Source organism: Rhea americana, unplaced genomic scaffold, assembly GCF_003343005.1.
Source record: "Rhea americana isolate MKP2758 unplaced genomic scaffold, rheAme1 scaffold_103, whole genome shotgun sequence".
Lineage (NCBI taxonomy): Eukaryota > Metazoa > Chordata > Aves > Rheiformes > Rheidae > Rhea > Rhea americana.
Genome location: NW_028185073.1, coordinates 2,470,004 through 2,496,685, shown reverse-complemented (window position 1 = coordinate 2,496,685; position 26,682 = coordinate 2,470,004). Strand labels below are relative to the sequence as shown.

The 26,682-nt window shown below is 36.9% G+C and overlaps 1 protein-coding gene across 6 annotated transcripts in view; it reads left to right on the top strand.

The window, feature by feature from the left end:
• Positions 1-16,453, top strand: part of KDM4C (lysine demethylase 4C) — a 254,335-nt gene extending 237,882 nt beyond the window's left edge. For 5 of the 6 annotated variants that reach the window (XM_085307133.1, XM_085307119.1, XM_085307111.1 and 2 more), the window contains 3 exons: positions 9,045-9,164; positions 12,983-13,075; positions 15,416-16,453. In XM_085307133.1, coding sequence (XP_085163259.1) covers positions 9,045-9,164; positions 12,983-13,075; positions 15,416-15,592 — 390 coding nt within the window. In that variant the 3' untranslated portion in view covers positions 15,593-16,453. The remainder of the gene's footprint in view (positions 1-9,044; positions 9,165-12,982; positions 13,076-15,415) is intronic. The other variant, XM_085307141.1, reaches the window with a different exon arrangement.
• Positions 16,454-26,682: the final 10,229 nt, after the last annotated feature.

Below are 26,682 nucleotides of genomic sequence, written 5' to 3'. Positions count from 1 at the left end.
ACTAATGCTTTGCTGAAAGATTATGTAACAGTTGAAATAGTAACTTTTAAAGCTAAATAGAAATTAATAAAAGTTTTAAACTGCATTCGTGAATGTGTAAGCCATTTGAGTTCCAGTTTCCTTCTAATGAAAGCCTGTATTCATTGTAAAGGGAAAGATTCATTGACATTTTAAGGACAATGTATTATACACAAGTTTAAAGTGTTTTTAGACTGTGCATGCTGTTTTTGCTTGTGATCCAAGACCGAATTCCAGAAAGCACTCTGTTAATCTGGTGATTTCAGTGAATTTATACCAGTTCAAAAACAGAATTACGCCACTGGGAATCAGGCCTGCTCTTTCAAATGCTAATGTGCTGTGCAAAAAGCTGTTCCTGTTTAGATAAAACTGTAACTATTGCACATTAGCTACCACTCTCTTTTTCATTCTTGGAACATATGAAACCTAATTTTGTCTTTTTTAACAATTTACATAAGTACTGTATGCTCTCTGCTTCCCAGAGACAAACACAGTTAGACAGTCTTCTGACATCAGCGGGTATATTCAGGGAGTTTCTTACTTCACTTCCGCTTTAATGGTGTTAGTAAATATATTCACTGTTTTCAACCGCGGTATGTTCTTTGTCTGTATGATAGGCTTTTCTAACTCAGAGGTGTTAGCTGTAATCATGTTGATCATGCCCCTTTTAAAACATTCAGTTGGAAGCATGACTGTGGAAGCTTAATCACTAGCGTTGAAGTTGAAAGTTAATGCTAGCTGAGGTAACATGAACAGAGGAGACAACTTGCGTTATGTGCTGTAGCAGAATGACCTTGCAGACATTTCAGCTCCATCGCCAGAGAAGTTCTGCCTACCTCAGGGAACCCGAGGTGAGTCACCTTTCCCACTTTGCCACAGGTGCTGCCTTCTCTCCTGGGTTTTGCACAGTAAGACCTAACTCTTTGTGGCAGCTTACTCACTGTGTGTTCAGTTCTGCACTCCACCAATTTAGAGCAATCTTCTGCTGGTTAGTACAGAGAGCAGTGTCTTGTGGTAGGTTTCCTAGTAGCAGTGAGGTAGGATAGGAGAATAAATTCAGTTCCTAATTTAAGAAGAAAATTAAAAAAATGGAATCTGCAGTTCAACTGCAGTTGGTGAGAAGATTACTTCTGTGCTAAAGCCCAATAATAAAACTTAAAATTCTTATACTTTCCAGGTTATCGATCTAGGGACTAGAAATTCACTTGAAATCCAGTCAATGAAAATCAGGTGTATTTTGTACATCTCATTTAAAGTTGTGTGAATTAGATGTTTCCATAAAAGTTTCATGAATTCTGTGATTAATTCCAGGATACTCTTTAGCTTTAAATTGAATTTGTGTCCCTGTATGAAGAGGAGAATGATGTTCGTTCATCGGTTTTGGAGACTACACATTTTTTAAAGTTATCTTTCAGAAACTATGGAATTTCTAATTATAAAAGCTCAGATGAGTCAGTATCATGTCTTGCTCCATGCAAATAGCTGTTAGATTGACAAATACTGAAGTCTGAGCTGTTGTTATGGGTTTAAGCAATGTAGCAAGCAACTGAAAATGGACAGTTTTTTATGCTATAATTTGATTTTAAAAGTATATATAAGTTACAAACAGACACATGATGAGTGATAGTTTTTTAAAAAAAGGAGATAGGCAGGATAGAAAGGCCAGGTTTATTGCAATTATAAAGTCTGATTTAGCTCTAATTCATCTTTTTGGTATCTATTTCTCTTTGATCTTTAAAACCTCAGGGCTAGATTATCAGCTTTCAGTCTTCCTGGAGGAGGATTAAAGTATTGTACCATAGCACCTCAAAATCTGTAAAGCTGTGAGTCAGGGAGGAAGCAGTATGTAGTGGGTCTGCATCGCCAGACATGTTAGGGGTCTGGAGTCTGGTTTCTGCTTACCTCTTCTTTTCGCCATTCCTTCTTGCTATGTTGCATGAGAGCAGTATAGAGGAATTCAAGAGCCTTCGGATATAGACAGCAGCAGCAGCACAACAGGGATTTTCACTCGTTATTCCTGCAAGACTGTAGTGTGATGATTGGAAGATGTCTTCCTAAAGGGTTTTGATGTCTCATTGTACGAAAATAATGATCAGTTTCAAATTTCTAAGATACATTCAGCTAAAATCATTGTTACAGGTATGTTTCATTACCAAGTTTTGAATTAACATTTAAGCTATCTTTAAACTGATAGCACCCAGGGAGAATAATACCAGACAGATTCTGTGTAAATTTGGCAGTAGCTGGTTATATAGTTACTTTATAGTTACTTTAGCAGTAACTGAAATTTTAAATAAATTCTTATATATTTCAATCTGTTGCTGCATTACAGAGACATATGGATAAAACAGTGTTAGAAGCATGTGCTAGCTCACAAAACTTGTTGCAAGAGCCACAGTTAACCACTTTAGTCTTGTTTTGTTCACATCAATTATATTGTTAGTGGTACTTGACAAGAGTTTGAATAAACAATGAGCCATTTTGTGCTTTGTGTTGCAAACAAAAGCAAACCAGCAAGTAAAACCTAGGAATGTCAAGGAGGTAGAAAGGTTTCTTCTTAATAAGTGACATCATTGAGAATAATGCTGTAATTAGAATATAGTCTAAGCAAAAATATTTTTATTTAGAATACATTTTAAAACAAAGATACAAAAAATAACAGGGCTCAGCACTGTTGCTGGCAGTTACACAGATAAGCAATCCTTTTAGCTTTGATGAAAATAAAATTGGAGTTGCTGAGATTATTCACGTGATAGAGGCTACTGGGTCTGACCCTCTGCTGATGGAAAAGGATGCTACCTGATTGTGTTTACTCTCTCGGTTACTGCTTGCTGAAAGTTGTTTGCTTCATGTTGTGAATTTATAGAAATACCTTCATGGGAACAATGTAAAGGAATGTTACCGGATGATGGATGTGGAAATGATTTAACAAGTTCCAGAAAGATGAAATGGCACAGAACAGAAAGCGTTAACGTACTACGCATGTTAAAGGAGATGTCTAACAAAATAGATCAAGTTATGCCAGTTCATGAATATAAACCGCAGGTCTGTGAAACAGTGCAGCTTTAAGGAGATAATTYGTGCTTATCCAGATAGGTTAGTGGTAAATATGAATATACTTCAAGAACAAACTGCTCACAGGCAGTATTCCCACTTTATTCTGTTTATCATAAATGAGCTTTTCATCAATATGTTTCAAATTTTCTACCCTTATTTTTATAAGCAGAAAAGGAAATCTCAGTCTTCATTTAATAGTTATATGTATCTGAATGTTCTAGGGTTCTGCTCTGGGAAAACTCATGGCCAATAATATTCGTCAGCTGTGGAGTAGGGTCTGGAGATGGTAGCTTACTGATGGCAAATCTTTTTTGCAGTGCAATAGTTCATTCTCTTCCCTATTAAGCCCAGTGTAGAAGCACAGCTGCAAGAGCTCAATTTAGTAATCTCCTACAAAAAATATTCTGATCTGATCAAGAAGGAAATTGATTTTCTTCCTGATAGGAGAGGTTCCACACAGTGCACGTGCAATAGTGAGAGCAGCAGGCAAAATACAGCTCTTAAGACAAGACATATTAGTCTACGTTGTCAGTTGGGAGGATCAAATCTGGGAACTTCATCATCGCATTAATTGTATTTTCTTTTGAATCAGGATGGAATTATTTTTTACACTTGTATCAAAACAATTAACAAGGGCCAGATGATTCGATGAATTTGCCAGGTGATCTGATGTAGTTGTCCTGTGATTCAAATAAACAAATATTGGCATTATTACATGTTGAATGGGATTGTTTTCTAGCAGGAATTTTAAATATTCTGCTGTAGTTAGGTTGATAGACCTCCTATACAAAATGCCATGTAGACTATTTCCTCTTTGGTTTTGCTGCTTCCTTTGAAACAAATATTTGAAGGACAATGACCAGTATTATTGCTATGGTATTAAATGTACATGATCAACATCTGTTGAGTTGCTCCCTCTTTCACCAATCATATTCCATATTCACCCAGAACTGTGAATCAAATTTGGAGACTCCATTTAAGTTCTGAAAAGATCAAACTTTGAATTAGAAACTGACTGTTGAAAGGCAAAAAATTACAGACAATACAAGTTAATGAAAATTATTTTCTGCTGCTAGATTGAGCGGGTACGTAGTATTGGATATTTTGTCCATTCACAATATTTAGGGATTTTTTAAGACCTTCTTGCTTTTCACATATTTAACCTTATTGCAGCCTTTGGTTGTTTCTAATTTAATTGCTGCTTTTCCTCACTGATGGAGAAAAAATTCTCTAAAGGAAAATTATACTTTCTTTGTTTATTAAAATATTTACTTTGGCTATGCCAATATTTTCCTTCCTATGGTTTACCTCTGTATCTAGTTTTCTGTTAGACTAGAGTTTCTGTAAATTAACTTTGGCTGACACGTGTAGTCACAGACTGATTTCATCCTCTCCTACAACCATCTTTATATGAAAGACTACAGTATCCCTTCAGCTATCCCTTTAACTTGCAGGCTTCGTTTAGCCAATGCCTAAAGATCTGAACTACATTTGCAGAAGATGCTCTGTTTGTGGGCACTGAACTTTAGTCCTGTTGACTATGAGGACTGCATCACAGATTTTTTGTTCCATCTGAATTCACTGAAGATACTTGTTTTCAATCTGAAAACCAAGACTTCTTAAACCAAGAAGGAGTCAAGGACTGTTATATTTACATAATTCTTAAAACAATTGTAGAATTTAGAATAGCTGAATTCATAACATAATTGCCAGGCAAAAAAAAAAAAAAAAAAAAAAAAAAAAAAGTTAAAATCGTAGGAATCCAAGGAAATCTGTTTTGGAGAACAGTGTTAGTYGCAGTTCATTTTAGATCAGAATAACCATACTTTTTAGCCTTCATTTAGGTAATGTCCATATAACATAGGTAATATATTAGGAACATATCCCTTTTTAAAAAAATATATAGCATATTTACCTCAGGTCTTGGTGACTATGTTTAGATTAGGGGAACTTTGCAACCTTTCTCAGCTCCTGGATCCAAGAGCATGCTTCACATAGTGACTTTCTGACTTGTTTTTCGTAGTGTGGATTCACACATGTTCCCATTCTTATATCTAACCCATGTCAGCCATCACCAACTCACCACTGCAACTGAATTGGCAACTTGCAAGTATTCTGTCCAGCTTTAATGGACCAAAGTGTTGTTCAACTTTAATGGTAAAAACAAAGGAATAGCAACAGAGAAACAACGTAGGAGAAAAGCAAAATGTCTTCTGTATCTGTAGCATTGTACCCAAGAATTTCTGAGTCACAGCATTAGGAAACTAAAACAGTATTTCTGTATCATTTCAGYACATTTTCCGATATCTGTTGCTAATGGATTGCTTACTGTTTTATTAAAATGCCTATTTGTGTATGTTTGTATCTGTGTGTGTRTATATATTATGTGTACATATATGTGTATGTATACGTATGTATATGTGTACACACACACACGTATATATGTATATACATATTTATATATGTATATGTATGTATGTGTGTATATGTGTGTATATGTATACATACACACACACCCCACAAATTGAATGTTTCTAAAACCAGGAAATATTAGTTGTAATAAACAAGAACAGTTTAAAACTTATTATAATTTATGGATTTTAGCTCATAAAGAAATTATTTAGATGGCTGTAGACCTAGCACTGGTGAGACCACATCTGGTTACTAGGCTTCCCAATACAAGAAGTACTTGGTCATACTAAAGTGAGTCCAGTGAAGGCTCATGAAGATGRTTAARGATTTGGGGCATCTGACATTTGAGTAGAGGCTCAGAAGGCTGGGACTGTTCAGCCTGGAGAAGAGAAGGTTGAGGGGGATCTTATTAATGTGTATAAATATCTAATGTACGGAAAAAAGAAGAAGGAGCCAGACTCTCCTCCATGGTGCACAGTGACAGAATAAAATGCAATGAGCATTTGCCCKTTGCAATGGGCAAGCTGAAACAGAGRAAATTCCATACCTGGAATTTCTTAAAAATAAGAAAAAGCTTTTTTTACTATGAGGGTGGTCTAACACTGGAACAAGTTGCCCAAAGAAGTTGTGGAGTCTACATATGTGGAGATATTTATAATTTGGAGATATTTATAATTTGACTTGAGTCAAATACATGACCCTGAGTAACCTGCTATAACTGACCCACTTTGAGCAAGAGAATTGGACTAGATGATCTGCAGAGGTGCCTGCCAGCCTCAGCAGTTCAGTGATTTACGAAACAGGTGGAATGAGAAATTAGACACTTAAGTGTTTCAGTACAGGTGGGTAGGATTTGTATCTGTTTATATGAAGAAGAAAATTTGCTGTGCAGGGCTTTCTTTTACAGAACAGAAAATATAAAGTGTAGGGGAAATGTACATGGTTTACAAATTCAGTGTAGATTTAGCCTACAACTGAGAAGTGTGAGGTTGCATATTTGCAGCTTTGGGAATGTAAGAAATGGGTCTAATCTTGTCACAGAAAAAAATAATTAAAATTATTTTTGTAGAAAAAAGACAGAATCTTTAAATAAGTCCTGTAGATCAACACAAAATAAAAGTCAGGTTTTCTGTGGCAGAGAGCAGCACAAACTATTTAATATAGCTTTYCCAAAGATTGTTCTGTAGACCGGGATATTGTGGTAAAACATGAAGAATGGGTTTCTTTTATAATTTGAGATCACATTAGTTATTTGCATGAGAACTCTAATTTTCCATATGAGCAATTCCGTTAGCTCTCCTAGGGAAGCTGCGAGAATTTTTCCGTATAGAAGGTGCAGAGGGAGCTATTCAGGCTGCGTTTGTATTCTTGGAAAATTAATGTTTGGCTTGATATTGTTGATGGATTGTTTGTTTTTAGGAAATTTGCTATCTTCCCTGATACATTTTAAAAGCCAAGATTTTTTTTTTTTTTCCCTTTTTGTGCCTTATGTTAAAGAGATGGAAAAAAGAGAAGTTATGAGAATGGACATCTTCACTGTCATCACAAAGGATAAACTGTTCAAAACATAAAAACATAATCTCATTTAAATTACAGCAAGTGCTGTGAAAGAGTTTAGCAGTCCCTGTTTCCTAGARAAGTTGTAATTATTCTGCTGTTGAAAATCGGGCAGTAGCCCTTCTTTTCCTGCTGTTCCTTCCTGTTGTCGTAAAGAGCAGGGTAGAGCAGTAATGCCACCTACTACCCTAGAAGTGGGTAGACCTATGGGGTAGATAATGAAGTTGAGAGRATGCATCTTTCTGTGTCCGTCACAGCAGTCTTTGCAAGCCAGACGAGCAAGGCACAGTTCAGAACTGTCCCCTTGGCATTGCTCCTGAGCGACCATGGAGGCAGCATCTGTTCTGCAGGAGCATGTGTTTCTGTGAAAGTCCAGCTTTTCACTACTTTTCTCATTGGTTGAATCAAATTCCTAGATTAAGATACAGATGATTAAAATCAGTTTATAAGGCCTGGATTTGACTAATCTGATGTGATAATAAGGTAATATTCAAAACAGGATTATTACCTGTGTCACTTCTGATGTATTTTTGCTCTGTTCTTCTATTCTTTGTCATAATGATTGGCAGCCTCAGTTTGAAGTGCCTGGTGAACTCAGAAGTACATGAAGGCAATAATATGTCTTTTGGAAACGACTCAATAAATCTGAGACTGAAAATGGCAGTAGTGCTGCAGCAGTTTAAACCTAAGTCCTTCTTGGCTTTATCCCTTCTCTTCCCATTTTAGATCASTCAACAGTGTGCTCAGGCAACATGGGCACTGAGCAGCACACTCTCACACCTTGGGGAATGCCACTAAATTAGCTCTGATTTATATCACAAGTCTACATAGTATGTAGTGACTATACTACAAAGTATGGCTATCCTTTTAGGGGTGAATATGTGGCAGACATGGCTTCCAAAGAACTGGTAAGCACAGATAGGACCTGAGTTTTTCTCTGGCCATTCATACATCTCCTGATGTGTACTGCTGTCTTACTGGGTCTGTGGTTGGTGTGCTCTGCAGTTGGGCCATTTGGAGCAAAGGAAACCATGGAAAGGACGTAACACAATAATCATAAAACGTGCTGCTCTGATAAGTGCAGTAAGTGAGGCAAGTGTAATTGTTCCTGCAATTACTCTTTGTTTTGTTTCTCCAAATGTATTGGTTCTTAAAGTGCTTTAAAAAATAAAGATCCATGTCTGCAAACTAGTGCACTTTCTCACAGTATCACCTAGCCCTTGGCTTACATCTAAAAGCAAGTACCTTCATCTCTTCCTTCTTCCACAAGCTTCAAATATGTAGAAACAACCCAACACTCTGTCAGACATATTTTGTATATTTTGATGGAAGCTGTTTGACTGCAGTTGAAAGCTCACGAATTAGCAAGGGTGTAACACAATTTTATTTATTTTCCTTACATGGTCAGAAAGATAGTGTGTTTCTCTGCCAGCATCCAAGCTAATACATAGGAAAAAAACTGCCTATATCTTCTCAAAAAGGAAAGTTCCTTGCCATTAGCATTTAGACTCTGTGTGCCTCCAATGAGCAAGGCAGTCATTGACATTCTCACCCTTTGTAGTTTGATCAGTCATGAGTATGTTTCAGGTGCTAAAGTTAGCATCTAGCAAAAATGTACTGCTGTTAACAAAACGTAAATTACTTAAATATGTAATAGAAAAAGTGCTGCAAATACGCAGTTGCACTTTAATGCTCTTCATTTTTGATCTGTGACAGAAATGAATTTGGGGAAATGTAGCATAGTTGCTGATAGCTGTTTGATTTATGCATATGTTGTTTTGCCAGTGCAACATCAAGCTGCTAAGGGAGTGTTTCTACGGTCACTATTTCCTTTTCATAAAGGCTAACAGGATGTTCTTCTAGCCTATTAGCAAGACTACAAAACTTGAAACACACATAGTAATAACTCTTATCCAATTATCTAGCTGTAAGAAGCAGTTTACTATTAATTTCCAAATAGCTCACTCACTGACTTGAGAACTATCTCTGTTTGTAAATAGAGCAGAGATTGCCTAAAGCTGGGTCCACCTGCAGAGGGAGAGGTTGTCCAGGTGAAGTGGCCTGATGGAAAACTGTATGGTGCAAAGTATTTGGGAACAAATATATCTTACGTGTATCAGGTGAGTGTCTGTATTTATTACTGTTTATTACCTGTCTTTCAGATGTCTTTATTTTGAGTTACTCATTCTGCTTTAGCATTGGAGTGGCAAGCCACAGCTTGAGAGCTGCAGAAGGCAGCAGGGTGGACTCTGTTGTAGCTGATAAATACCAATATACTTAGACTAGCAGCTCTCTAAAACATTAGTAAGCACTGTGCACTCTTTGGGATTTAAGGTTTCATCTATTCTTACAAAAGTAAGAAATATGGGTTATTTAGTAAGAACTCACTATTAATCAATAGTTTTCATTCTACAAGGTGGAGCATTAAGATAGCAAGATGACATGTATTATCTTCTCTAGGTTATTTGCTTGTATTTAATGTCAGGTAATTATTTAATTAATGATAAAAATGTAGTTAGTGACATGTGACCATAATCAACCTCAAGCATTTCATAAAAAGGATGGAAAGCAGGACAGTGAAAATAAGAGTGCAAATAGCCCCATCTTCATTTACTTGAGGCTCTTTCATATTAATTAACACATAATCTAAGGAGTGTTTTATCCTTAGCAAACAAAAAATGCAACTGAGCAGTGTAGACAAGGGCAGAAAGCTGACTTCTGATTTCAAAGACATAATCATTGTTTTTTTATATGCTTGCCTTTGAGAAAAATCAGTCAGCAGATTTCAGTACCTGAGTGAGTGGTAGAAACAGCAATAAAACAATCACAATAATAATAGCATTTCTGAAAGAGTGAGAGTCTAGGTACATTTCGTTCATATATATATAATCATTTTCAGTTATGTAACTCTTTTCATCTGAGGCTCACATTACTCTAGAAAAATGGCAAATTTACTGTTGTATCTGTAGATAAATTTAGGCACAGAGAGGCTAAATGACTTGCTGCGGTGACCTTCTCACTTTGCCAACGACTTGCAATCGAACTCAAGTCCTTAAGTGCCTGATCCCTTGAGCTAGTCTCTAAATCTTACCTCTTCCCTTATGTTTAATGGCTGTATTATGTTGTGCAGGTGAAAAGTTCTTTATAAAACACAAAGATTGTTGTTCTATAGTAATGTTAATCTTCAAAGCATTTAATCTTCTAAACATTTTGTCTTCTGAGGAATAAGGTAGGTTAGATGAATGTTGTTATCTTTCATATGTGAAAAAATGATGTAGTAAAACTGAACTTCTTAGTCTTATTTTCGACTTCTAACACAATGCAAGGAAATCGGATTAATTTAAGGAAAATGGATTAGCATAAGGAGATTCAGGAAGGTTCTGAGTTCTTCAGCATAACAGTGATGGGAGACTACAGTAAACTGCCTTGTAACAGCCCCTATTCTTGGGAAAGCAGCCGTTATTAGAAGGAGTCCAGATTGCACTGAAATACCTGGCTTTGGAGACTGCCAGGTATTTCAATCTGAAGGAGACGATAGGAGGATACCATAGTGGGGTCACTGGTTACAAAGAGCCTGTGACTTAGAGGGTGCAAGGCTAACCTCAGGACACGTTAGTAGCCCTTCCTCCACTTTTTTCTGCATGCTTTATCTGATAGCTCCCAGCACATGTGCATACACATACACCCTTCTTCTAACTCTGACTTAACACAAAGGTGAAACTGAAAAGGAGGCTCTGAAAGAAGCTATTATAATCTTATAAAACAGCAATAAATCTATTTTAGTCAGGTGAATCTGTGACTTTTCATCATGTTCATGACACGTTTGCACAGAAGGTGATAGCACTTGTGCATACAGGAGTTCTGACAGTGCACTAGAATTTGTGTTATCCAGTTGGACATCAGCAAAACAATTTTGCTACTCAATCCCAAAGAAGAATTGTACATGCCAAATGAAGCGTGATCGTGTCATGATCATTTTCGGTATTGACTTGATTGTTTTCAATATTTTTATGAGTTTTAGGAGATGATTAAATCATTCATTTACCCTATTAATTGCTTTCTAGCAATTTCAGCTGACCCTTTAATTTATAAGCTCCTGATATGAAAAAACCTCATGGAGCTAATAACATACTACACAGTCTGATACAGTGCAGTAGAGAGTGCAAACAAAATATCATACGAGATAAAATTACTGGTTTGAAGTATAGGGCCTGCAGTCTGTATGAAATTGGAGCTATTAGAGGTGGTGGGTTTACATTTTGCATGAATCATGATACTGCTGAAAGTCTTGGAGAAAATTTCATGTTTGCCTTTAACAGTACTGCAAATTTATTTCCAGTGTGGCGTGCTGAAATATAGCTTAAAAAAATCCATTTACTTTTCACTGTAAGTGTTCAATATATCTCACACACCAGATTCTCTGGTTTGAAGCAGTTGCCTCCTGCTATGCTACTAGTGAAACCAAAAAGATTGCCCATTCAGTAGGTCATTTTCTGATTATATGGAATCAACAGAGATTATTTCCTGCCAATGTCTTCTGTCAGTGGTACAAAAAAAAAATTGCAAAATGTTTTATACAGTAAGGAGCAAGAGTAGCATAAAGCCTTCCCATGCCCTGGTGAAAAATAGTTAAATTATCATTTGGTTAAAAGAGTTGAAGCTGAAGTGATTGTAAGTTTTGTAATTTATAACTTAAAAGTCTTTATGTACAGACTATGTCTATGGGTTTATTAATGGCAGCAGAGAGGAGCAAAGATGACTTCTGGATTCCTTTCACTGATGTGCTTTTTGGGTTTTAAATGCATTCCAGATTGGTGCATCTCTGTTAAATTACTGTTAAAAATCCTGCTTTGAAATATATTGATAACTCTTAGATCTCTAACCTGACTGTTGATACTGGATATACTGTACCCATTTTTTTTAGCTATTCTCAATTAATCCAATATATTCATTGYGTTTAGTTAGTAGTTTGAAACTTCATAGCAAGATTTTAACTGGAATCTACAAAACACAGTTAATTTACAATACAGGATTTTTCAAATTTGTCTATGATAATACTTTTGGTAAGTTTTTCCATATATGTATTTGGGCTTATTCTTCCAATCTAAGTATATTGGCATTCAGATGGTCTTATTAAGCGGCCTATGGCTGCAGGATGCGACTTCTTTTAACTTTTTGCCAAACTTTTTTTAAAATACAATTTCTGTAGGAACTCAAACTACAGTCACAGATAACTGAAATGCACTATTGTTAGGTGAAGTATTAAAAAAAATCAGCAGCTACTGAAAAGGCATAAATGCTTGAAAGCCTCAGCATTTTAACATTCCCCACACCTACTTACATTTCCTTTCTCATTTTCTGCTAACAGGGTTCATGTTGGATTAAATCTAAACCTAAGCATGATAAAGCTTTTCATCTTCTGAACAGAGCATTTTAAAGAAATTCCATCAGATTCAATAAAATTCTGTTAACTGGTATTTCCTTAGTTGTCACTCATACTTTCTTTCTTTTGACATGTGGTCTTCCTCAACCTTGAAGCATAGGATGTTAAAATTATTTTTTATTATTAGAAACATGTGAAAAATTAGAGGCAAATAAAAAAGACATTAAGCTGTTTTAATGTGCCACTCCTACAAAATAGTGTTGTTTGTTACTACCATTTGGCTTTCCTAATCTAATAAACTTTTACTTTGTTGTATGTGTGCATGTCAGTGTTGATTTTGAAGTCTTTTTGCTCTGTAGACTGARTAGTGATTATTTTCTACCTATACTGGGTTGTAATATATCAAAAATAACATTTTTTTTCTGTTTTATCCTAATTGTACTTTCCTAAAAGAGCTAACAAAGCATTTTCATATAAATCTTTTGTGTTTGCAAATCTATTTCAGAGATAGTCTCAGAAATGTCCTTTTTTWAAAAATTCCCATTTTTCAATTAGGTTGAGTTTGAAGATGGTTCTCAATTAGCAATGAAGAGAGAAGAGATATACACACTAGATGAAGAACTGCCTAAGAGAGTAAAAGCACGTCTTGTGAGTATTTGCAGATGATGCCTTTTTAGTATTTATGCTCAAAATGCCAATAACACTAGCCTAGGTTTTATTCTGGATCCTTCCTTTAAAATGGAAGAAGATTTTTGTAAAGGCTATAGTAATATGACTGGCTAAGTTAGCACAACAGTTAAGACAAATATACAGATGACAGTGATAACATTTACTTGTTCTTCCAGTACAAGCAAATGCTGTTATCAGACAATTCTTGTTTTCTGAAGGGAATGTCTTGGTAGAACATCTGTCAGATCATGAAGGATCAAGTTAAGAAACTTTTTAAATTGACAAACATACCATTTTTTCTGTATACTTAAAAAAATAAGTATGCTGCTGTTTTAAACTTCCCATGTTCTCGGAACTTTTTGAAAGCGCYGAATTTAATAAAAATACGATTAACTTGTCCCAGGAAACTAAGTGGCTGATCAGAACTCATCAAATCAATGGCTGGACTCACCATCCTTTCAGTAGTCTTTGCTTTAAGGCCAAAGACTGCTTCCCTATGTTTTCTCAGTTTCCTGCAGTTTCAAACAAGATCCACCAAATATATGTCCAAATATATGACGGTTGGAAAAGAGGTGAGGTTCATAAGGAACATAAGTCTTTATGATTAAAGGGGCCAAATTCTGATATATTGCTGTTGAATAAGACAGGCATTTGCTATTGTCTGTCAATAATTTTGTGCAACTAATCCAATATTATATTTTCTGTGGTATGTCCATTTAGATGAATGTCATGGACTAAACATGGCATTACGTAGAGGGGTAGAGGTCACTGATGCAGATTTCAATCTGACCTTCACTTTCTGTGCTTCTTTCCACCTGCGGCTGCTATCATCATAAGCATCTCCCTGCAGCCGGTTCCCAACAGGTGCCCCCTAAATGGGTACAGTGTATGTCAGAAGATAGCAGTGTGTCAGAAAAAAGGTTTGGCATCATGTTTAGCAAGGAAAACAATGGGGAAATGAGATGGAGAAACATGAGGTTGTCAGCCAGGAGGATACTCTTTTTTCCCAAAGAAGTAGAAAAGGACTAGGAGAGCTCTTTCTAATGGGAGGTGCAGAGATCAAATGTTCTTGACTAAGATGCTTTTTTGTCAGCTTCTTTGGGATAAGTGCAGTCGTCTTTCGGTGTCCCAACCATCYAGGGTTGAGATAGATGGCTTGAAAAATATTAAATGAGCCACGTGCCTGTATTCATTATGGGATTTTTCATTATGTTCAGAAAGGGTTCTATTACCATTTATTGTTCTTACAGACTATTTGTAGAAGGTATTTATAATTAACACGTTGTTCTGTAAATCTATTTTACTGTTGCATTTCACTAAGAATAACAATACGGATATGACTAGGTTTATGCTATTCTTTTAAAAATGGCATTTTTATAGATCAGTATTTTATTCTTGTGTGCGACAYCATTAACTTTTTATGGGAGTTAAGTGTAGTTTAAAAACATTAAATTTAGTCAACTAAATAAAAAACCCCAGCCTGTGCTCAGGCCTCTGCATGATTTCCCAGTAATCCCTCAGATTTCATGAATACACTGCTTAGTCCTCAAAGTATTCTTGACATCTTCTTCACCTCTTCAGGCTGAAAACAGAGAAATTTAAACTCTTTTTAAATGATGCATTTTCTGATCCTGGGAGTTTTACTGTTGACACCAGTAATGGAAGCTTGTCTAAAAATTTCTGCTTTTTTTTTTTTTTTTTTTTTTTTTTTTTTTTTTTTTTTTTTTTTTTTTTTTTTTTTTTCCCCAAGTGGCTTGCTGTTTGCTGTACCTATATGTTTTTTCATTTGGTGCCCAGTTGCTTTACATTTGCTTACAAGTAGCTGTATCTGTAACTCCTATCCTTTGCAAATTAGGCAATGGGCAGGTTTTTTTCCAGTGGTCAATGTCACAGTGCCTTACACTTACAACTTGCTGAATAAAACACAGTGATCCATAATAGCAGGTATTGTTAGGAATGAGCCTGCCAAACAGTTGCGTCACTTAAGTGTTACCATTTTTAAGAATGATCTCTGATCTCTGGATGAAATTGAAGATAACTAGCATTAGTCACATGATTTTAAGGAAAAGTACAGCTCTATAGAATTAAATGATGTATAATATGTGCAAAAGCTAGAAAAGAAAAAGAAAGTATTTAAAAAAGTGTACTTAACCTGGAGGCATTTTTCTGAAAACTGTAATATAGCAGTATAAGCAATAATATCGTTAACTTGATAGCAATGCAATGAAATGTATCTATATTACCATGTGACTTTTCTATAGTATGCCAGAGTGTGATGGCCTGTATGAAACTGGATGTTTAATTAATGTCAAATTTTAGTCTACAGCCTCTGACATGAGATTTGAAGATACATTTTATGGAGCAGATATAATTCAGGGAGAAAAGAAGAGGCAGAGAGTATTGAGTTCCCGTTTTAAGAATGAATATGTGGATGACCCAGGATACCGCACGTTCTTGAAAAGCTCATTCCAGAAAAAGTGCCAGAAGGGTCTGTAAAGGATGCAATGAAGTTGCGCATAGACACAAAAAGCACATGCACAGACACGTGTGATGCAGAGACCCAAGCAGGTTACAGCTGGTTAGAAAGCATACAGCATTAGCAAATGCTGTAATGGTTTGGAGATGGCATCTCGTCAGTCTATTAAATTGGTTTTGGTTTAATTGGTTTTGCAGCAAATTAGTCCATACATCAACATACTAAGTTCAAGTACTTCAGTTATGATTTCTTCAGTTAATGTATTACAAGTTTTGTGTCAGTTCTGTGTCATGAAACAGAGGAAATCAAGCGAGGTTAAGAGGGGTTGCACGGTTAAATGCTGAAGATAACTTTCAGTCCTGCACCCACTGAAGTCAGTGGTAAAATCCGCACTGACTAATATGGGAGAAGATTCAAGTTCTAGGTGATCCAGTAACAAAGGTAGATGCATTGCATTGTCTTTCCCAAAGAAGAGGAGAAGTTTTGGTAGCCAGAGCTTAATTTCAGAGGCTATTTTTTTTTTCTGCAGACAGGAAAGGATGTTAAATTTAATAATAGCAGTTTTTATAAAAMATTTTTAAAACAAATACATGTACACTGTTAAGACCTATAAAAGCTGTACTTATTTACTTTGTACAGTGCTTTTACATTTTTGTATCACTACTGCTTTCAGTAGGGTTTGTGGAATCAACTGTTGTCTTAAATATTTTTTTGGCTTTTGAGAAAGAAATCTTCAGCACAGCAAGGGGATTTTGTATATTTAAAGATGGATATTTTGGCAGTTATTTTTAAATATGTTTTTCATAAGGCCTATTAAAATAGCTATTTGTAAAATAAAATTTTCTTTCATAATGTATATGTAAAATTAGAGTTTAAATATATATATATACTTAACAGGATAGTTTTGAACTAATATAATATGATCTTCCTTTTAAAATAAGAGTCTGTTGATGTAATAATGCTTAAATAAATAAATGATGCCCTTTTACTTATTATATTCTGTGTCTGTTGATGTGGTTATCATTCAGGAATCAACTCCAGTGTATGCAATATGAATGTACACAACACATTGTACACACAGACACACACGTGGGATGTATTAAACTAGTATCTTAATGGGTACTTTGATTTCTTGTCTTTCTGTTTCCCGTTTGTCTTTTTGATCTTGAACTTTTTGAGTGTTTCACAGAAAGCAGAAAGTCTGAATGTATATCCAGCCTATTTGTCTGAAACCCTTGGGTATATGAAGCTAAAATAGAGCTTTATCAAAATGACATCATCTGTTTTTTGTAAATCAGTCCACCGGCAGGATTTCTGACTGTCTGCTGCAGGAAAAAAAAAAGCACTCTCAAAATCTGGTTTAAACTTGAATGCTGCTGTTTCTAGGGTACATTTTGCAAAAAAAAGGTTTTTTTTGTGCTAAACTTAGTCCTTTATATGTTGAGACACGTGCATCTCTGCTTCAGTGTGGCCCTTGTATTACTATTCTTGTTTCCTTAAAGTGGACAATGAAATCTTTTCATTTGGTGTGTGATATGTCAATTGACAATTTAATTTTTCTGTGTTATGTTTCCTGTATTACTGTCTTTTTGGTTCTGTGAAATCACACAGAATCCCTTTAGTCTCAAAGAAACTGCTTAGCTGTGACAGTTGTAATGTATTTCTAATTGAGAATACTTTCTTGAGGTAGTAAGGTGTAGTGAGGACTGTCTGACATATTTCAGTATCAGAGCTCTTTCTGGCATTTGCAAAGGAAAAATAACTAATGGTACAGAGGTCTCACTTGCAAAATGCAGGATTGTTGCTGCCTTTTTCAGAGTTAAATCTAGCTGATAACCTATTTATCTTATCATACTGTTGTCAGATAAGAATGATTTTATTATCCCTTGTGAAGATTCAAAAAACTATAATGTTTTACAGTGGTTAAATACATATAAATGCATCTTGTAGTTAAACATACGAGCCTATGAGATACTACAGAGGGTAGGGGTCAAATGTGTGTTCTTTTCCTGGATCTGATGTGCCCTGTTATGAGCCAGTGAATAAATCTCAATGAATAAATTACCCAGTCTCCATAAAATGGAGTCAACATTTTTCTCTTCAGGTTCTGTGCAGTCAGCTGATTAATGTTCTACAAAAAAAAAAAAAGAAATTGTAAAATATTCATTTAAAAAAATGAGTTGGCTTGCTCTAAAAATCGGCTTTTCCTTACATCTCAGCAAAAAACTTTGGAAGTTCTGTAAGGCTTCTGAATTTTTTTTTTTTTAACTTTTTACATCCCTATGAAACACCTGTCCTTCTTTTCTCAAACTGGAAAGATACTAATAAATAGCTGCAGAATTTGAAGAGAAATAACACTGTGGTTTCTTATGAAACACTAAACTGCCTCATTGTTTAGTAGTGGAAAATCTGAAGAATTGACTTAAAAAAACAGTGTTTAAGACGTTGGGGTGGAAAGTGGCTGAGTCAAAAATCTTCTGTTGGAAACCAAGGATTTGTTGTGACACCTTTCTAATAATAATACCATGTTTTAAGTAGGGAGGAATGTTAGACTTAAAAGAATATAACAAGAATTTTGTTTTATTACTTAAACCACTGAACTTTACCTCTTGAAGACATCTGTATAACTAGACTTCTTGATTTCTCTGTCTTTGTTTCCTTATCTGTTGAGATTTTGACACTCATCTCATGGATCATTGTGAAGGTTTGTCCTTTGACAGATGCCAGAAGCAGGGCGCTATGCAAATGAAAAGCACATTCACTGTCGCAGTCACAGTTTTGTGCCTGCTGTCTCAGGACCTCATGGCACTTGCAGACTATATTGGCCTTAAACTGGTCTTGAAGGAGCTTTYCTACACCTTTATTGTGTTCCTGAAATTTCATCTACTTTTCAATTCCACGTCAGGTGTCAGCTGTGGACTTCCCAGGTGTGGAAGAGGCAGCTGCACACCCTGTGGCTGGTGTGCTGTGCTTTGAGACACCAGGAGCTTGCTACTGTCCAAGTCAGGCAGATAGGCACCAAAATGGAGCCCCTTTCAGCCCCTGTGGACAATTTTGAATAGCCAAGAAAACCCTGGGCTTTTTCTCTTATGTCAATGAAGATTATGTGCTATCTCTGTCCTGATTTTAGAAGCAGAATAAAGTGTAACTGTTAGTGTGTCTTTCATCCAGCAAATAGGAAGTTTCCACTTACCCTTTTCAAGCCACTGACTGGGGAAGTTACCTTTAATCAGAATCACAGAAAAGTTGTCCATGCAATCACCAAACACCAGAGGTATGTCCATATCAAATGYCCCCCTCCCCCAAGCCTCTTCTTATCTTGTTTTTTTATGCAGATGCAGTTCTCTCTGTATCTTGGTCCTTTTATTTTTGAGCAAAAGCCTGTCTAGGCCATGAGGAAATTAATTACTTTCTGCAAAAATTTCAAGTACAAAAGTGTCTTTTCTGATGAAGAATCATCAGATCAGTCAGCATTCATGACCATTCTACCTGCAGCACCTATGTGAGGTCTAATAGGAARAGTGAAACGTTAGCTTTAAAGGTAGGTTAACTGAATCATTGATCATTTTCCAAGGGTAAAAAAAAACTTAGTGCCCATAGCTGAGGGAGCTGTATACCTCAGGCACAAAAAGAATGAATTTTTTTCGGTTCTGTTGTTATGTGAGATACAGGGTACTTGTTTTGCATATTCAGAAATCCTGAAGGCTACCTGTGTGTGTGTGAAAACAAAAAAGTTTTGATAGACCATGGTACATTAAAACATTTTTTCTTACTGYATTCATATTTATCTCAAAAATATCAAAAAGAGTGTGAAGTAGTTGAATTTATGGTAGTTTGTAAAGTAAAATGTTTAAGCACTATGGCTATGATTTCCACTGCTATAGCTAAGATTTGATAAAATCAAATTACTAGAATTAGATAAAAATTAGATTACTTTTCTTGAATCCTATTTGCTCTTGTATTACTATAGTAAAGCAATTTTGTTGGCACTTAATAGGAATGATACAATATATTGTGTTCTGCTACAGTGCTTAAAATTTTTCAATTAAAAGAAGAAATAGATAAATTCCTGCAAAATTCTTGTGCTTTCGAGTTTGTTTATACTTACTAGATGTAAGTGAATAGCAAATTTTTTGTAACAGAAAAACCAATGATACTTTGATGCTTATAACCAGATATAGGAGGACAAAAGCTTCTCTGATTTGTACCAAGGCGCCCTTTCAGATCTTGGGTACTGTGATGTTCTGCAGACTAGAAAGCATAAATGAAAAAGTTATTGATAAGCCAAATCCTGCTTGAGTGATCATCTGGATAAATAGTGAATAGATGTATTTGCTACCTGCTTTGCTTGATTTAGTCATCCTTATTTAGTGGCACAATCACAGCTGTTTACTTTGATAAGAGATAAAGGCAAAATGATAATTTCAATAAGAGTCAGGAAATTCTTTTTTTGGTCTCTAAATTTTGTAACGGTATTCTTCTGTTATATTAAAAACTAAAGCATTTCATACTAATACCAGTAGCATATGAGTATAAAGAAACATTTATGTATGGTGTGCAAGAAAAATTCTTTTGTACACACATGCACAAAGGTGGTATCTTTTTAAAAAATCACAGAACTGTCTGCTAAGTCTTTATCACACACCTTTGAACTTCAGAAGCCATCACTGAGGCATCTAGTCTTGAATTCTAAATCCCTTAGAAAGGAGTTTTCTGTGGCATATCTATGAAAAATAAAATGAGTGATGATATGGTGGGGCATAAAGGTTTTATTGGAGTTCATCTGAAATGTTGTATATACTGTCTACTTGGTTATGGCTGTGTTATGACAGTGTTACTAGCAGGCAGAACTGTCCTGGAGCCATGCTGCTGAAATGCTATTCTCAACACTTTAATGCATTTCCTCTATATCTAGAATTGTAGGCAGAGCTGGTAGCTGCCAACACATTCTTCTGTAAAAGCCTGTTTTCAGTTTCTAATAACTTTGGCAATTTAGATCTCTTACAGCTGTATTTTTTTTTTTGCATCAGCCATGTGCCTGAGAAAAGTCAGGAATTTCTGCTTTAAGCAGTTCGGTCATTTGGAAGAAGAGGATTGGGGGAAAAAAATCTTCATTTTTAATGTCTCAAGGAGATTTCCCAGTCATTTACTTGAGAGCCTCTGCATTTCCTTTATAGAGTGGACTGAAGACTTGCTGGCGGATGGAGGAAGCACGGGTGTTGCCATCAGATATCAGGAGTAGATTTGTTAGTGATTCTGTAAATGTGCTGCTGTTTAACTGAGCTATGAACGCACTGGTTTATGGTGGTTTATGGGAAGGGCTCTCAACCTTGGAAATCTGTTTTCCATGCTCGTCCCATCCACATGCACCACTGTGGTGGTGGTGGGGATACTGCTACTGAGTCAGCTCAGCAGTGACCTCCCCAGCCTTGCAAACCAAACTCTGATCTGGTCCCTCGAATGAAGGACAAAGAGATCAGCTCTTCTTTGATCTCAGTGCCCTGCTCGTGTTGCTGCAGTAGTACAAAGAAGCAGGAGGGGAGGAAAAAAATCCAGCTGCAATACAAAGGGGTGAAGCACTGAACGCAGACAGGGAGACCGCRTGGAGCTGGAAGGGGAAGTAATAGGGAGACCAGACTCTGAACGAGATATTTGGTCACAGTCCTCTGCAGAACCGAGGATGCCTGAGGCTCAAATTTCTTCTGGTATAAGCAAATAGCTGTGAAATGTACCAGCAAATTACAGGCTGGTTCCCTTAAGGACAGCTATTCTTGGTACCAATTACTACATGAACTCAGGGAGCAGTCTCCTTTGTTCTCCCAAGGRTCTGGTCCTGCTGTACAGAGTTAAAGGCAGTTAGATGTGATCAGCTTTTAGACGTATTGGACTTTTTTCACACTAGTCTTTAGGAAGACCAGTTTGCAAGCTTGTGTACATTTAAATTTCTGTGATACGGCTAAAGTCTGGGTTGCAAATGAAGTAGCTGCACATGCAAAGGCCAGAATTTTCCCAGGAGAAGAAACATCGTGCTTGAACCTTCCTGATATGTTATTTACAGATCTGGCCACTAGGCAAACTGTGGAACAGAGTCACCGTAATGACTCTCTGGGATGTATGGTAGTTAAAGAAGGAATGAAGAAGAGGCACTGCTTTCCCATAAGGCATTTCTTGATACAGGTAATGACAGCTGATGGCATGCAGCATTACTGAGGAGAAAAGGTCTAAGGAACAATGTAGCAGAACAAAGTTATCTTTGAGAAATTTCCACATCTAAAAGCAGTCTACTGCCATCCAAATCTCTCTGTCATTTCTTTGTGTGCATGTGCAGCGAACACATGTAATAAACAAGGCTGTTAAGTCATTCCAGCCCTGACATGGCAGTCAAGGGTGTCTGCATGGCACTGCTGTTTCCCTGTTAAAGGATGGAAGCCAGAAACGGGAGAAACTTTGTGCTAGCTGTAGAGAAGGAAGAGCAGAAGACAAGATGCTCTCTCTTTCCTTCTCTTGTTGACCATGATAGGTAGGAGGAAATGGCAATAAGATAGATTTCTGGGCTGAATGCTTCCTGTCAATTCAGGTAAAAAATCCTCTCGAAGGATTCTGTTCTCTGCCTATCCACTTTTGTAGATCAAACTCTCCCAGTTCACAATTCCTCTTTTCCAAAAGACGTAAGAAAGACAACTAATTTTTTTCTTCCAGTAGAAAAAAAGAGAAATTTCTGTCCTCCTTTGGCAATGATGTTGAGCTAAACTACAAAAGACAGGTCTCAGATGAGGGAGCTAGTTTAGTGGCTCCAGTTCTGTGACTTTGACACATGTAAAGGAGCTTGCCTAATGAATGTGAGTTTAGTATGTTTCTCTCATTCAAGTGTCCATGTGGTGAAAGTCTCTTACTGAAAACTTTGGGATTGCAAGCAGTTAAGTAGTTAATTTTTTACCTGCCTCATATTTCAGATCCTGCACACGACAGAAGCATCCAGGTCAGTAACACAAGGAATGAAGTCTCAGTTCCACTGAAATCAACRGTAAATTCCCCCTCTGTCATGGATTTCAATCCTTGATCATTTGAGGGCAATGTTTGCAACTGCAAAAACTAGAAGCATAACTGATTTTACTTTAATGAAACTCTGTATTCCTGAATACAAAATAATGTCCACCAGAAACAAATAAATGATCAGAATGCACTAGATACTAGCATATTTCGCTTTATTGGCTTACTGAAATAAGATGAAGTGGAATTAACGTGTAGATTTCTTCATGATTAGTCACTCTTAACATATATGTACAAAATCTCTTTGCTTCAATAAAGAGAAGACAAAGCTGACTTGGGAAAGACAGAAGGAAAACAAGTTAGATTTTCAGGGAAATTATTAGAGGGATCTAAACTATATACACAGCTCTACTAGTAGAATGAGGTGTATACTTATACTATATTTTCACATGCAGACATCTTGGTCCCTGCAAGCAAAGCGCTATGGTTGAATGTGCTACAAAATGCAGTGCCTCCCCTTCATGCTTCCTGCTTTAATTATCACATATCTCTGAGAATCACTACAATGACTCTTTCTCACTATCTCCCTAGTGGTTAGCGGTATTTTGATAGTATACCTTTGTAACTGAGAATACATGTGCATAAAGGGAAAGGGATTCAGCTTCTGAAAACTAGTGAGACATTTGAAATAAAGGTGAGTGGGTCAGTATTTATGCACAGCTGGACAGGCCCTCTCACAGGTGAGGTATCAGCTATGGATCTAAGTAGTCAGCTCTGGACTTTGAGAACACAATTTCCAGGAAAACATCATTGCTTTTCCCTTGCGTGCTTCCTGTATGAAGTTGTGTCATGCCAGGAGTTCATGGATGGCTATGGAGCACGCCAAAGAGCTGACTGCTCCGTGCTCTGYGTGTCCCTGCTGCTATCATCTGGAGGATGCCTGATCTCTCTTGTGCCTCCACGGTCTCTCTGTGGCCTTTTTCCTCTGGCCACTGAAAGCTTGGCTGATGAGCTGCCTATGTTGTGCTTCATTCATACACGAGCAGCACTGGGGCCATCTGGAAAAGCGAATTGGTGCTAGCCCAGTTAAGGAAGTGAGTACCTGCCTGCAAATATTGTGTATTTGCAGACTAGTAAAGAAAGATGCAGGTACGGGAAATAGTGGTAAGTGCTGTCATAAGCATAAGGTAAAGAATGTGAGTTTTGTGATGGTCTCACTTGCACCTTTGCCATTTGCAGCTGAAACACACATGGCCCAGGCTGTTGTGGTGATAGTCCAACAGTCAGTCTTCAGCTCACAGCTTTGACACCACCTTCCTGTGTGATTTTGGGCAAGTCCTAGCTTTTCTCTGCTTAGAGAAATTAGAGGACATATGACATCATGTGGGTTGATTCAATAAGTATTTGAAAAAATGGGAAATCTGAGAGATGCTGTATTGTCACATGCAACCACAGAAATAAAACTCTTTAATATCTCCTTTCTGACAAAGGAAAGGCAAGGAGTAGCTGCTTGTGACAGCAGCTGTAACCAGAGGCAAATCTTTGCAGAAAGCACTTTGAGTTACAGGTAACCACTTGTACAGTGATATAAATATCTCCACGTGCTTAGAAAATGAGCAGGAGGAAGATGTGTTCTGTGTGGAGGAGTTCTTTCTCAGTCCTTTGAGACACTAGGGAAAAAGGATGAGCTCTAAAGCAAGCAGTGCAGGCTCCGAGGTCTGTGTCCTTGAGAGAGTGGGGATGCCTGAGACGCAGTAGCAGTGCTGCTCTACAGCGCCCTGAGATTTTGGACGGATCAAAGAGATGACTGTGCCTTGAGAAAATCACCTGCTTTCTGACTGTGTGCCCACCGTTGGGGATACTAACGATTGCTGTATGTGCACACACAGAGCGCGACCCATACCCACAAACGTACGATCTGTGTGCATCGTTCTCAAGTTCCAATGCTTTGATTTATGTTACTCCCTCAAAACTGTGTAACAGTTGGCATTTTATGGGGGGGAAAAAAACCAGAAAACATATTGTAGACACTTTCACTGTGAAACGTCCATCAGATTAATGGGTGAGACAGTAGCRAGGAAATTGATGTCAATTATTAATATTTTAAAGAGACACAGAAGCCAATTGAGAAACCCCAGGAGGGTAATTACTAGCCATCAAAGTTATTAATTTCATGATGTCTTTTAAAGGAAATGACAGTAGCCACTAAGAAAGGCCTCAGAAGAAACTACTACTGGTGTGTAAGTCCAAGTGGTATCTCAGTGCTTAATAGCAACTGATCTCAGCCACAAACAACTTTTACCAGTTGGAAAGGAAACGTTACCTCTGGGTTATTGACCATTGCAGTYGGGCTATGATTGCTAGGATGAAAGTCATGAAGGGTGCTTGTAGACCTTGCTGGATGTGCTGAGAAATGCTGTGGGTGTATTTGCCTGCTTCACAAGGTCTCCAGCATGTCTTCTCCCTTTCCTTGCCCAAGTCAGTCTGGTACCTCAACACTCAAGGGTGAAATGACAGCTGAGGTCTGAGCCATGTACATCTCTGTTCAGGCTACTGTGAGGCAGAGAAAGAGCAGGTTTGACTCCACCGCGAGTATTATCACTGGTATTTGTCTGCTGTGCCTGTTTAAGTGAGGAGGCACAAAAATTTCCTTTATCTTAGGTAGAACAGAAATTTTTCAAATACAGGATGGAAGCACAAATCCCTTGCTAAACACTGCTTAGCACCAACAGTTCTGTTGTGCCACCACCAGGTTTTGTCCCAATGGAAATTTTAACAGTGCAGCAATTACAGTCTAGTTTCACTGTGAGAAGAGTCTCTGGCATCCCCTTGCTGTTGTCAGGCCATGTAATCCATTTTCTCTAGTGAATTATGTGGTATTCCCTATGGCAGAAACACTGCTTTGCATTTTGTTACATTTCTTTTTATCAGGTTTTTATGTTTTATGCTTTGCATACAGCCTTTAGCCAATATAATTTCTTTACTAGAAACTCTYTCTCTCTGGCAGTCCGTTTCCCTGGTTGTGGTTAACATATGACTGGCTGGGTGGTGTGGGTGTCTGAAAACATGCTTAGTCGTTGAACAGTTCTGCATATAATATCGTAGTATTAGTAACAAACTAATGCTGAGTTACCGTTATGACAGCTAGATTTTCTTCCATCTTATTGCAGATTGAGTTAAGACCTTTAATGTACATTTAATGCTGCATTTGCTGCTTTTGAATCTTTTACAATTCGTTAGGGTGCAGTTCTGAGGTTAGAGTTCAGCCCAGGGTAAAAACATCTCAAGAACCCTTGCTAAATCAGTTGAGACTATACTTACTACACGAAAGTCCTGCTTGACCTAGTTTTAGTCTTTTTGTGGCAGCATACAGAAAAAAAATCATTCACAACTGCTTTAGAACTAATTCCTTGGTTATTTTTATATTAAAAACATGTTTCTGAAAGATTTTGTAAATTGCATATATGATTAAGGAGTCATTTTTCCACATTTCTCCTGCTGGTTGTGAAAATACCCCTCAAAACCCCAGGTGTTTATCCCTTATGCTGCAACATAGCTCTGTACARTGTACGGTGACTCTTACCACATTAATTCCCACACTTCCCTGTAACGACCTCATTTAGAAAATGATTTTGGTGAGAAAACTGTTGAAGGAAGTCCAAATGCAATATTTGGATATCCAGAGCAACAGTCCTGGGATGTAAAATACATTTTTAAGTGTGCATGTTCTGATCAGCCTTAGACTGATCAATAGCTTTTCACTGGTGGAGACATTGAGCAAAAATTTTTTTAGCTGTTTTCTTGGAGAGCTAATGAAAAGCTGTGAAGGTATCCAATTTGACAGCCATTACATTGTTAGCATTTGCTAGAGATAAGAAATTATGTTTAGCTACAAATGGTCACTTTTGCAGAAAGCAGAGCAGTAATATAACCATAATTTCTGATTTTTGCTTTGTCTTTAAGTGTAAAATTCAGTAAATTAAGATGCTTGATCTGTGACTGTAAGATGCATAATTATTTCATATTCTTTAAAATTGTAAATCAGACATCCAAACACTGGGAATTTGTTTTTCTTTTTCTTTTTCTTTTTCTTTTTCTTTTTCTTTTTCTTTTTCTTTTT